We start from the raw sequence: 13073 nt of genomic DNA, 5'->3' as shown, positions 1-13073 counted from the left end.
TTGTGTAGTCCACTAGTAGCATCCTGTACCTTACTTGTAACATCAACACACCCACTATTCATTTTTCTTAACTTGTAACATGTAGTTGTCCTACTAGCATATCAAATAAATATGCAAAGAGGTGACCATAAAACATTATTTCCTCAATCTTGTAGATATCCATCTTAAGGACTACGTACTACGACAACTTTGCCGTAATAGTTGGACAACTACCGTCCGTGTTACTAGTCAGGCAAAGGTGTGCAAAGGTAAACGCTGTCATGGCAACTGAGTCAAAGTCACTTGACAGTATTTATAGAAAGCGCAACTCTTCATACAAGCTGTGCTAACACAGACACATCCGCAAGTACTCCCCGTGAATATTAAAAAGACCGGAGTTGTGCTCGTCTGTCACTTTGGATCGCGAGACAAGCGCCCCCCTTTGTAAAAGCCATTACCCACCGTCATCCTCGTCTCTCGGTCCGCGGGGGCCCGACGTTAATCGCCGGGCTACCGAACAAGCTGCGGCGACCCCCGCTCGCAAAGACAATCGAGCCCGCTTGGGGCCGCGGGAGTCGGCGCAATCGGGTTCGGGGGTAGCGATGGGGGAGCCCGAGCCTATTTTTATCACGTCTGCCACGCATTGATCTATGAAAAGAGTTGCGCTGTGCAGACGCGCGCCTGCCAATCACAAGCCCACAAAGCATCTTCTGACCCCCCGCTGCGCGTTGTCCCCCTTTAGACAACACAGACGTCGCCACAGCAAAACAAATCATACACAAGCGTCACAAAATCAATCGCGCAAAAATTTAAAAAAGTTGCTTAGGTCGAGGCGCCAAGGTGAAGCAGCTGGAAAGCGTTGGGCCTCACAGTTCTGAGGTCCCGGGTTCGATCCCGGCCCCGCCTGTGTGGAGTTTGCACGTTCTCCCCGTGGCTGCGTGGGTTTTCTCCGGGTGGGCACTCCGGTTTCCTTCCACATCCCAAAAACACGCAACATTAATTGGACGCTTTAAAAATTGTGCCTCGGTGTGATTGCGAGCGCGGCCGTTTGTCTCAATGTGCCCTGCGATTGGTTGGTGACCAGTTCAGGGTGTAACCCGCCTCACGCCTATTGACAGCTACGATAGACTCCAGCACGCCCCGCGACCCTTGTGAGGATAAGCAGCTAAGAAAATGGATGATCGGGTACAGACGGGCGATATGTATATAAAGTCTACATTCTTCTGTTTTCGTGCTAAAAATAAATGATGCCAAAAAGAAAAAAACATTTCAAATGTTTTTCTACTTTAAATATGACTTATACCCAGTTAAACGCAAGTTGAATATTTTTTAAAAATCTTTTTGAGGGGGTCAATTAAAAAACTGATTACCCACAAATAAATTTCAGGTGTTCGAGTAGGCTTTTCCTGACCCGTAATGGCGACCATCCAAACCCAGACATTGGCAGGAGGTAATTTTCTTTTGCCGCATATCCTCACGAGTGTCGCGGGGACTGCTGGAGCCTATCCCAGCGTGGTACAGCCTGAACTGGTCGCCAGCCAATCGCAGGGCACATAGAGACAAACAGCCCCACTCACAATCACACCTTGGTGCAATTTAGAGTGTCCAAACGATGTTGCAATGCTTTTGGGATGTGGGAGGAAACCGGAGTGCCCACCCGGAGAAAACCCACACAGGGACGGGGAGAACATGCAAACTCCACACAGGCGGGCCAGGATCGAACGCGGGACCTCAGAACTGTGAGGCCAACGCTTTACCAGCTGAGTCACCGTGCCGCTGGGAGGTAACGTAGTCATGAAAATGTCTGTCGTAGGTACGAAGTAAAATCATCCATACGTCCGTTTTCTTAGCCGCTTATCCTCACAAGGGTCACAGGAGTGCTGGAGCCTCTCCCAGCTGTAATCGGGCAGGAGGCGGGGTACACCCTGAACTGGTTGCCAGCCGATCGCAGGGCAACTCAGTGAAACCTTTGAGGAAAAGTACAAAATTGTTTTAAAAGGGTTCCACTGTCCCCGTATCGCCGACAAGATACATCCATGCGTCATCGCTGCACCCGAGGACCATCCCAAGCAAACCCCAGGGCCCTTCCGAGACCGTCTCCTCCTTCGACGGCTCAGCTCGGCATAAAAGCACGCCCGTGCCGTGGCGGGCGAGCGAGCGAGCGAGCGAGCGAGAAGCGTGGGTGCACGCCGGCGACGAGGCAAGGGGAAAAAAAAAAAGAAACAACAAAAACAGAAAAGGACACTATATTTAGCACTGTCGCCTCCTTTTTCCCTCTTTTGAATAATCATAGTTTGACAGCACGCATCCGGCAGAGCAGAGGTTGTCGGGGATGCGCTGCTACCCTCCTCCTCCTCCTCCTCCGGCGCCATCTCCAGAGATAAAGTAGCAAAGTCTTGTAATAAGTGCTGCAGGCTTGCGTGCCACGGCCGCCCCGCGTTGCTGTGTGGAAACGCGTTTCAGGGCCCTGACATCCACTAATGGGGATTTAAAAAGGAAGGGAAAGCGGGGGCAGCTCGGACCGCCGTGTTGATGCCGACAGGTACGACGCCAGCAGGGGAGAACGAACGGCAAGGGAGACATTTTGTACAAACCGAAACAATGACAAATATTTTGCTGAAAACCTTTTTGCAAATTTCTACGGCTTCAGTGAATATGAATGCATTTAGGGCGGGGGGGGGGGTTAAAGGCTGACATTTGCGTTGGGGGAGGCGGCAGAAAAATGGAGCTGGCAGGTAGAAGGGCACAGACGTGTACTTTAAAGTAAACAATGCAGCGGATGAGTCACGTAAGGTGCCGTAAGGATGTGGCAGGCAGGATTGTTTGCGGAACAAAAGACGGTTTTTTTCATGATTATTTTTTGCATGGTTTCGTACTATTAACAGACAATAAGTCCCATTTAATTTAGATAATATAGATACTCATGTATTTCAAAAGATGAAAAAAATGGAACAGAAAAAGTTTGATTAGCTCAAATAAAAAAAAAAAAAAAAAAGGGAAATATACGGAATAAAGAGGACATATAGGAAAAGGTTTTTCCGATGGCCACTTCCGACCTCATTTCTATCTCCAAAAATAAGTTTGATTCTTTCGTATAGAATACAGAGATTTCTGGAGAAATGAATTTTGAGTTTCGGCTACCTCTAAGCTATAATCATCAAAATGATTTAAAAAAAAAAAAAAAAGAAAGAAAGAAACTGTGTGTAGTGAATGCATGTAAAACAGTAGTTTTTCTTTTTTTAATCAAACTACTAGAATAAATGACACTTTCTACAATATGTTGCATACTTTTAGGACCAAGATAGTGCAAATATGTTTTTTTCTGTTAGACTCCTTTATTCCTACCATTTATCGCTAGTTTACTGTAATTCCCCGGCCTACAGAACGCACCTGATTATAAACCTCACCCAGTAGATTTTGTAAAGGAAATACCATTTGGTACATATATAAGCCGCAGCTGTGTAAAAACCGCAAGTGCCCACATTGAAACCCACACAGTTTTCAAACTTTTAATACCATAACTTAGCTTAGCATAGCAACCAGCATGGAAGCCCAAACAGGTGTGGTAAAAACAACAAACAAACAAACAAACATAACGGTAAAAAGTTAAGCACCCGCGGCAGCTACGCAGTAGCCACGTTGTAGGACAGCACTAACAGGGCCAGTTAAAAAAAAAACAAAAAAAAAACATATCTAAATGACTGACACGTGGGAGTAACACAGCAGCAAGACGCTAATGCGGTGTGGTGCTAACGGGGGAGGTTAAAAAAAACAAAAAACATACCAGTAAAAATCACTGGGACACGGCAGTAACACAGTAGCAACATGCTAGCACAGCGCTAACGCTAGCGCAGGGCTAACAGTTAAAAAAAAAACATACAGGTAAAAGTCACTTCCTTAGCACATATATTCCATCTCACTCTCACTCTTGGGGCCGTTAGGAAAAAATACACAAATTAGCTGCATCACCGCATAAGCCGCAGGTTTTTTTCAGTGTGTGAAAAAAGTTGTGGCTTTTAGGCTGGAAATGATGCTATAAACTCTCACTGTAACGTTCAGCTTTACAGATACCACGTCTGCTGTGGTACTGCTGCAAGGGTGAAAGTCAAAAGCCCCCCAAAATAGTTGGAAAAAGCGTCCTTGGTCGTTTGATGGCCAAGTTAATCAATTTAATTCTGCTAATGTATCGCTAACGTCATCGTGCTGCAATCACTTGTCGTTGTTTTGCACATGTTGTCCACTTTCAAAGTTAAAAACCGGCCATGTCGCCCGATGACACGGGCAATCAATTACATGACGTTGCATTACTGAGTGACACCAGGATTTGTGGCTTAGAGCAACAATGTACTGACCGAATGACCACATTTACCAACTTGTCAGCGGTCCCGGTGACCCCTTTCGTGTGCAACACATGCACATCAGCGTTTGGGGTATTTTGGGGGCCTGATTCAGTGATGTGAAAGTGGCGACTCTACCGCAAACTGCACAAAAAGCATGACAAAAAACAGACGGCGTCTATTATCTGTATTATCTGAGTTTTTAAGTGTACAACGATATCAACTTACAAATTGTCGTTTGGTTGATTTGCGAGTTACCAGCCAGCTTCGGATATGCCGCGACTCAAGCGAGGCCAAAAATAATATGCAGCAATTAAGATGCTGTTATGCCCTCACGTGGGACAAAAAGTCAAGCACAAAAATAAAAACAAGAAGCTGCTGTCGGCCACTACTCAGGCCCAGATGCTCACGCTCGGATAACCCACCCGACTGAGCCAAGACTTCAGCTTCTGACATCACACACCCGGCCACGCCCCTTAAAGCCACATGACGTGAAGAGTAGAGTAGGTGCAAAAGGTAAATTTGACAAAACCAGTTTCTTCCTTTACATGAGCTTTTATTATATTTTCATATTTCATATTTTTGGGGGTGAAAATGTGACAACTAAAAAAAATGTTTGCCTTCTGCACTAAAACAGTTTGTAATCTCAAAATGGAAATTTATGGAAAAACCGATATGCCGCAAATATGAAACAATTCAATTTAAAAATGAAATGCGGCATGACGTTGTCGTCTTACGTCGCTGTGTAAAATAAATTAATGTGTGACGTCAAAACAGCGCACGTCGGTAGGTTGTAAAACGACGACCTCTCGTATTAAAGCCAAAGATGGTTCCGAAGCGCCAGTGGCCAAAGTCCCAAACGATTCATCCAATTATCGGGTCTGGGGGTGGGGTGGGGGGGGGTCAACCTTGTACACAGGTGTTCCCCTCGTCTGGAAAGAAAAACAACGCTAAACACTTTCAAATGTGGCCCGAGGATTAGACGACAAGCTATTACTTGTTAATACGTTGCCACTCTGCCGTGGTTGGAGGGCAGTTCTCCTCGAGTCCGACGGGCTCCCGTTTGCGGGGTCACAACCTCGGCCGAGATCCGCGCACGAAAATAGCGTGTGATTATAGAGCCGCTTTCAAGGTAAATATAGGAGTTCGAAAAAGCAGACCGGAGGCCGCCTCTTTTTCTTTGTGACGCTCACCTACAAAACTGCACAATAGTTTTGTCGAAATTTGTGACTGCGTCGCGTCATCTTGTGCGAAGGCGAGTCAAAGTAGAGCGAGAGTTGCATTAGCAGCTTTGTGAGAGCTCGGCGGGGTTTTGGTTGATGATCTATCCCCCTGCGTGCTCTGAATGGACATTCCTTCCTTTACCTCTTTACGTGGCCGTTTGGCGCGACTTAATAACAGCCTGCGCTGAAAGTCTCGCAAGTGACAAAGCGAAGCGAGCCTCCTCATTGTTGGTTCCAGACAAGGGCTTCATTTTTTTTTTTTTTTTTTTTTTAACAGGCCCTCCTCATAAAAGACTACCATGCAGGGTTCGAGGATTAAATTTTGTCTTTGAAGAAGAACGTTCACAAATGTCTTTTTAATAAGGTTGGACCTTTTCTTTTTGGCTGGATTTACACTGCAGGTCCAACTGCCCAATTTGAATCAATGCTAACGTACTGCACATCATTTTTGAAATTTTTTATCTTCGAGTTGCCCTTGGCTGACTCTTCCATGCACTGAATTAAAAGAGAGTATCATCCAAATGACTCCAATAGTTGCTGTGTGCAATTATTTTGCTCATTTATTGATATTCACGCCTCTAACGGCCAGTCTACATTTGGCATTGGTGCCAAAAGCTGCAGCATTTTTTTTCTACCGGTGTCAAAATACGTAAATGATCAGCGGGAAAGTCGAATGCATTACTACCATTTACCTTTTACATAAGTACGGTATTTTCCGCACTATAATTTTCTCAAAAGCTGACGGTGCGCCTTATAATCCAGTGCGCCTTATATATGGATCAATATTGATCCTTTAGTGCAGCTCCATCTAATGGAGGCATAACGTAACCCCAGCCTCTATTCTATGAGCCTTATATTGCGGCGTGCCTTACATATGAAAAAAGTTTTAGAATATGCCATTCGTTCATAAGGTGCGCCTTATAATGCGGTGCACCTTTTAGTGCGGAAAATACGGTTCACAGACAGAAAGAAGTACAGACAAGGGACCAAGGATTTATGATCAAATCAAATTCTTACAACGACCTCATTCTGTTATCATGTCATATTTATTCAAACCAAATATGGAAGCCGGCAACTAAAAGCTATTGTGAAACCTCATGCCCATGATTTACTTCAGTATGTTAGCTCATTAAAAATGAATAAAAGCGCCTTTAAGAGCTATTCCCAGCAGTGCGGCCCAAAAAAAAAAAAACAACAAACAATACAATTAGCGCATCGCTTACGGATATTTCAATCTATGCCAGGTTGCTCTGCGACGCATTAAAAAAAAAAAAAAAAAAGCTCACGTAGGAAACTAATTAAAAAACTAAACGGAAGTTGATTACACAAAAAAGGAGAATGGATGATGTCTCTTCAACCATGTAAACGTGCCAGTGCTAGCGTGCGAGATCCGTTTCGATTAGCGACACACAATAGGATGCGAGGGATAAAGAGGGCAAAAACAAAGTTGGTAAAAAAAAAAAAAAAAAAAAATTAAAATGAGAGGCGTGGGGAGCAAATCTCAATTCACAAAAGCCTTCATTTAAACGTGTTCAAAAAGGAAAAAACCAACAAATTAGAGCAAATAAGTGTAGTCGATGGACACGCCAATAAACGCACAAGCAACCAATAAAAACACATTTTATAGTGGGTGTTATGATATTATCATTGGTGTGTTCCCATGAGCAGTTACTTTGTGAGTCCCGCTACAGAAGAACTTGACATAATTGATCGGGAGGAAATCTGTCAATTTGGGGAAATTCATTTTTGGGTGATTGCGTCGTCTTGTGTGCATTACTTTGCAGCGACCAGCAGAGGCACTGTTGATTCAGTCTGAACGACAAAGTAGTTTGCCGTTGTGACGGTCTGAGCGCTCCCGGTGCTGAAAAGTCTCCTTGTGATTAACGCGCATGCGCGTGTATTTTGTAAACTTCCGGCCAGTCTGAAACGTCCCCACCCGTCGTTCGACGACTTGTCGCCGAGTGTTCGTTATGGACGTCTCAGAAAGATTAACACAGCGAACGTGCATATATGTGTGTATCTTTTTAATCAACTTTTGTTTTAAGGTTAGGATATAACGTACGTTAGCTACCTCTATGAAGTAGAAGGGGAACTACGAGACCGGGGGATTTCCCGGTCAGCGTCCGCTACGTCCCCAGAGTTCCCCTGTTAGTATCGCATGCGCATTCATCACAAGGAGAATTTTCAGCACGGGGGAACGCTCAGACCGAAGAAGACATTGAATACTCACACGAAGCACTTTTCTTACATTATCTTCCATCAAGAAATGGAGTAAAAATGTCCATCCCGAAATCCGCACATCACTGAAACCTATATTAATACTAAACTTACACACACACACACACACACCCATCCTGAGTGGGTCTCATGTGGCAACTGGCAAACATTCATAACATGCTGGATGTGGGCCCAAGTGAGGGCCCGGCCAAGTGTGAAATCGGACTTGATTTCAGAAGGGAGCCGAGGGCCACACAAAGGCCTGTTTGGACAACTAAGAGCAGCCGGGCCATTAAAAAAAAAAAAAAAAAAGGGGGGGGGGTATACCGTCTTCCGAAAATGTCAAAAAAGGACCGCCAGCAACATCTCATCGGTCTTCAAACACTGCACTGAACCACGAGTGCGTTGAACTCGATCGCTGCCAAAAGTATTCATAAAATCAATCGATTCTCCTTTAATGTCAATGAAGACGAAAACAGGGATTTTGTTTTTCATGACGAATGTTCGGTAATTTACGACGGAACGATCTTCTCACGTTTTATGGCATAAGCACAAACGCTTGGCCGCGTCGCATCTCGCGTCTATCGAGGAAACCGACTTCCGATTGGGCGAATTCCGTTGAAGGAGTTCGGCAAAGCATGAACGCCGGAAGTCACGTGCCCCAAATTCAAACCTTCTGTTCAATTTCACGCATGTGTCCAACCGACCTCACGTTGATGTGTGAAATTGGTCCAAGGGGGCAAGTGTTTGGTTTTCAACTTTCCAGGGGGCGCTGTTGAGCGCGTTAAATCGACGGAGGAATAATTATGGTAAATATAGCTATTGCGTTGGCACCTCCCAGCCCGGAATATACCGCGTGGCTACCTTGGAGACTCACCTTTGAAGGACAGGAAGATCCTGGGGACGGACAGCGGCTCCGAGGCCGGGGCCAGACCCGCGGACGCCGAGGCCAGCAGGGCCAGCAGGCAGCACAGGCCGGCCCGCAACATTGTCTCTCTCTAAGCGAGGGGGAGGAGAATCCGGGAGCTGAGGGACAGAGATGGACGAGCGTCAGATAATGAGCCGGAACCTCACCCCCCAACACCAACTTGCGACAAGTTTAATCGCGTGGTGCGCCGGGGAAGCCCAGAAAATTGAAGATTGAAATTACACTTGAAAAGTTCATCATCAACTTGAATGGCAGAGAGTGCGATGTTAAATGCGCTATTACGGTTAATTAACATTTGAAACTGGGTAACTAAAACTTGAATTTCGCCCCTCTGTTAGTCTGCATATGAATTTCCTTTTACGGTATATATATATATATATTGGTTGCTGGAGACCTTTTTTTTTTTTTTTTTTTTTTTAACTTCATGTGGAGGACCGCCAATGTCTGGGGTTTCAATGGCTGCGGTTACATTCTGGGTTGAACCTCTCACTCGCAAAGAGCTTCTCTCCACTCCAGCCACCCACGGCGCTTCCCGCCGCTCTCTGCCCGACACCCTGCACGCACACGGAAACAAACCTGCTGCGATGTGGCCTGACAACACATCAAGCAAGTGCAATTGCATTTTCACTGCCGTCCTTGTCCTTTAACAGCACTTTTTCCCCCCTTTTGAGTCCAACAAGCGGAGTGGCGCGAAGGGATCCAGGGCAGCGTCCGGCTGAACCTCGGGACGGTGGACGGCGTCCAAATGCTGCGTGGCGAGTCGCCGCGGAGGACGTGGAGACAATAAAACAAGCGTAGCTCGTTGTCGGGAGCTATAATTTATGCTGGCGCTACACCGAGACACGGAGACATTGAGACACGGGTCTGAGGTTAAAGCCGTCAGCCGGGGTTTGAGATCGAGTTCCACACCGAAGGCCTTGAGGCAAAACTCCAAAGCGGACCTTTAACCGAGATCAGAACGTGACCTACCTCTCAGTTATGTCCACAGACCACGTGTCACCAAAATAAGGCTCCTCGGTATTGTTTTCTTTGTGTGTGCGTGTGTGTGCGGATGTCAGTTTGATTTCCATACTGCTAATTCATAACAGAAGTTCATCTCAACAGAACCTGCATGAGCAAGCGCTCGGTGAATACTTTCTCTAAGGAAGAAACGTGGAGTAGAACCGAGGCCTCGGCCACTTCGGACAGCACAGAAGCGATGGACAGAGGCGAGAGAAGGAGAGAAAACCAAAATACTGTACAGCGGTTCGGCAAGTGGGGAGGACGAGAGAACCATGGGCACAACAACAGCCATCAAAAGTCAGGTTATCGCAAACATGCGTGCCTCATTAAATCATAAACGACGACATTTCAGGGAACGGGCTGCCTAAAGCTGCCTGGATTTCGGACATTTTAGGAATACTGTACACGTGCACATTTTGGGGGTCTTAGAGAATTAAGGTGAAACATTGTTGGAGTCCAGTAGTGGGACTTTTGTTCACGGAGGTCCTGACTTACGACATTTCGAGGTTACAAACGGCGCTCACCGAAAGATAGATCGTCGCTCTCAGTTACGGCTGTACTGTACTTACTGTTGTTCAGTATTATACAGCCAAAAAGGTGTTGTTCCCCTTTTGAGTTTAAAAATGGCGCCCACTTCATAATTTTGAGCAGTGTTGCTCAGTTACTGCTGTATTTACTATTTTTCATTTTTCCCCAAAATATGTTTACCACCAAGAACTGCTTTCCATACAAATATGAACTGTTTTTATGACTTTTCAACTGCAACACTCGTGATGACCACGACGCATTTCTAATTAAAAACAATTAATAATCAGCTGTGATGCAGATGTGTGCAAATTGGAGCTACCTGTGGGGTGCCAGTTTTTTTTTTTTTGTTTTTTTTTTTTTTGTCAGCTCCAGTATAAAAACGCAGGAGCCTGTTGCTTAGAATAAACATCAAAAGGCTCCCCGGAGAACCAAATAAACGGCTCAACTTGTAATATAAACATGATTTATGGCATGGCGTGCAAGCTTATTTTCGACACGGGCAGACGTCTTGTGTTGATTTAAAGGCGCATCTGCTTCAAAGCTCCGCGATTATCGGCCCATAAACATGCAGAAAAAGCGACCCACTCCCGTTGTCCTCTTACCTCGCGTTGAGTTAGTTCCAAAGCAGCGCTTAAAAAATATATATATTTAAAAAAAAAAAATGCACAACCATCCAGCCCCCCCGTCACTCCCGGGGCTTCCTCGGAGCGTCGGTGCCCGGGCGCGCGCAGTCGCGAGCCGGCGTGCGTCCTCCGCGGCAGATCCCGCACCGTTATCCCGGCCGGAGCCGAACGAACCTCGGATGGATTCGAAGTGAACTTGACGACGTGAAGTTGCCCCCCCCCTCCCCTTTGTTGATAGTTGTGCACTCTCTGACGTCCGGGGAAGATGCGAAAAAAAAAAAAAAGAACGCGAATGAGCTGATCCGGGAGGAAGAAGTGAGGATTGAACACCGACGAGCTTCCGCCGCTCAAGTGGCTGCGAAACGGCTTGTGCAGGTGGATAGAGGGGAGACCCCCCCCCCCCCCCCACTAACCCTACGCCCCACCCCCATACGGGCCTGGACCCACCCACGGGGGAGGGCATCAGCCACCTTCGCTCCGTATCCGCCTCGAAATTAAAAATATAACGAACAGGACTGCAATGTGTTTTCTTGCGCTCCAGGGGGGAAGGAATCGAATCGTCAACTCCACGAGAGGGAATTTATTACAAAAATGGTTCTCAAACTTTATTCATCAAGTAGCATCTAAAAAAACTTCCCAAGTATCTTTATACACGCACACACACGCACATAAAAGGCACCAATTTGCAAAACAAATTAATTTCAATATATAAAAGATGTGAAAACATTTAATAGAAAAGTAAATTTGGTGCTTGATTTCTTTAAATTGAAGATCTCTTTATTTCATGAGACATTTGCTTTGAGTTGAGCTTTGAAGCTCTGGAAATTTTCCCAAGAGTTATTCTGCACCTGCATGATAATTTAACCACAAAATATAATCCCCCCCCCCCCCCCCCCATCACAATACCCAAACTTTAATACCATTTAAAACAAATATGACCACATGCCCCAGCAGAAAAAAAAATGGAAGTGTGTGGACGCTTGCGTGTGCAGGATGCATTCACAACAAATGCCAAATAATACTTTGCTACCGGCCATCTTATTACCTTTTTGACTAACTGCTCAATAGATACGGAGAAAAATGTTTTCTGCACCATATTGCAGAATGTCAAGTGAACGCCAAAGCAACAGGTGGCGGTGTAACCCCCGACGGCAGTAGTGCACTCAATTAAAAAAAGCCTGAAGAAAAGTCTCTTCCTACTCCCAAAGACGAAGTGACGAATAACGAAAACAAACAAAAAAAATACGAAATTGATCAGGTAAAAACTTTTTTTTTTTTTTAATTACAGGGTATGAACAAGAAATACAGGAAATAAAGAAGCAGTAACGCTTGGGCACAATTGGGAGGCAGCAATACAGAAAATTTATCCCTAACTTGCTGGAAAAGAAGAAGAAAGTGAAGGTGATGGAGGAAAAGAACTCATCCAGGTGCACTGAAAATGAGGTAATTACACGAACACAGCAAACAAACATGCTGAGTATATTTCTATCGAACAGCATGAGAGCAAAGGAAGCTCGGGTAACTGTAATGATTGACTGAATTATTTAATTTCAAAGCCTCATTCCAAACAATAAAACTTTAAACTATAACATTCAGCAGATTGTAGTAATGCTCCTTCACGTGGCTAGCTAATGTTGAATTGTTTACAGGGAAATGCTAGCACTGACTCGGTCATTCCATGTGGACGCAAACTGTTCAAAAGCTTGTTTGTTGTCTAGGGAAATAAAGAAAATCTCAGAAGGGAAAATGAAAAAACAACAAAACTTATTTTTAAATACACATGAGGCAGAAAAACCTGAATTGTGTGGGGAGAAAAAAACCAACAGATTTTATATTCAGGTCACATTGCCCAACTCTGTAACGTCGGTGTACATTATGGCCTCCGACTGCCCTCTATATGAGAGAGAACCTGGTGAAATTGAACCTGCGTGTGTAATAATAAGGCATTATGACGCGGGCTCCAGAAGGTGGCAGAGTGTTGAAATGAAACTGCGCAGGGAAACCAGAGGCTAAAAGTCATTTGTTTAAATTTCCTCCTGCATTTTGTCTCCGTCATCGGCGATTAGATGGGCCAAGCGGAAGATGGATGACGTGAAAGGTGCACGGGACATTTCAGCGTTTCAAACAACCCAATGTGTCCAATTGAAATATTCCTATAATGACTTCATCGCAGAATAAACACGCACATTCAAAGCGGGACTCGCGGGACTCGCTCGCGTTACGACAATGGTTTAGT

The 13073-nt window shown here is 45.3% G+C and overlaps 1 protein-coding gene and 1 long non-coding RNA gene across 8 annotated transcripts in view; one reads left to right on the top strand and one right to left on the bottom strand.

The window, feature by feature from the left end:
• sema3fa (sema domain, immunoglobulin domain (Ig), short basic domain, secreted, (semaphorin) 3Fa) overlaps positions 1-11174 on the bottom strand; it is a 67524-nt gene extending 56350 nt beyond the window's left edge. For 2 of the 3 annotated variants that reach the window (XM_061831350.1, XM_061831353.1), the window contains exons 1-2: positions 10817-11174; positions 8634-8782 (exon numbers count right to left, since the gene is read on the bottom strand). In XM_061831350.1, coding sequence (XP_061687334.1) covers positions 8634-8745 — 112 coding nt within the window. In that variant the 5' untranslated portion in view covers positions 8746-8782; positions 10817-11174. Of the gene's footprint in view, positions 1-8633; positions 8783-10255; positions 10394-10816 lie in introns of those variants that run through there. The other variant, XM_061831352.1, reaches the window with a different exon arrangement.
• Positions 11175-11973: 799 nt separating this feature from the next.
• Positions 11974-13073, top strand: part of LOC133507319 (uncharacterized) — a 46194-nt gene continuing 45094 nt past the window's right edge. For 4 of the 5 annotated variants that reach the window (XR_009796795.1, XR_009796791.1, XR_009796793.1 and 1 more), the window contains exon 1: positions 12029-12280. This is a non-coding gene — a long non-coding RNA (uncharacterized LOC133507319). Of the gene's footprint in view, positions 12281-13073 lie in introns of all 5 variants that reach the window. The other variant, XR_009796794.1, reaches the window with a different exon arrangement.

This window comes from Syngnathoides biaculeatus, chromosome 10 (assembly GCF_019802595.1).
Source record: "Syngnathoides biaculeatus isolate LvHL_M chromosome 10, ASM1980259v1, whole genome shotgun sequence".
Classification (NCBI taxonomy): Eukaryota; Metazoa; Chordata; class Actinopteri; order Syngnathiformes; family Syngnathidae; genus Syngnathoides; species Syngnathoides biaculeatus.
Note: the sequence above shows the minus strand (reverse complement) of the source record. Positions and strands in the feature narration are given on the sequence as shown.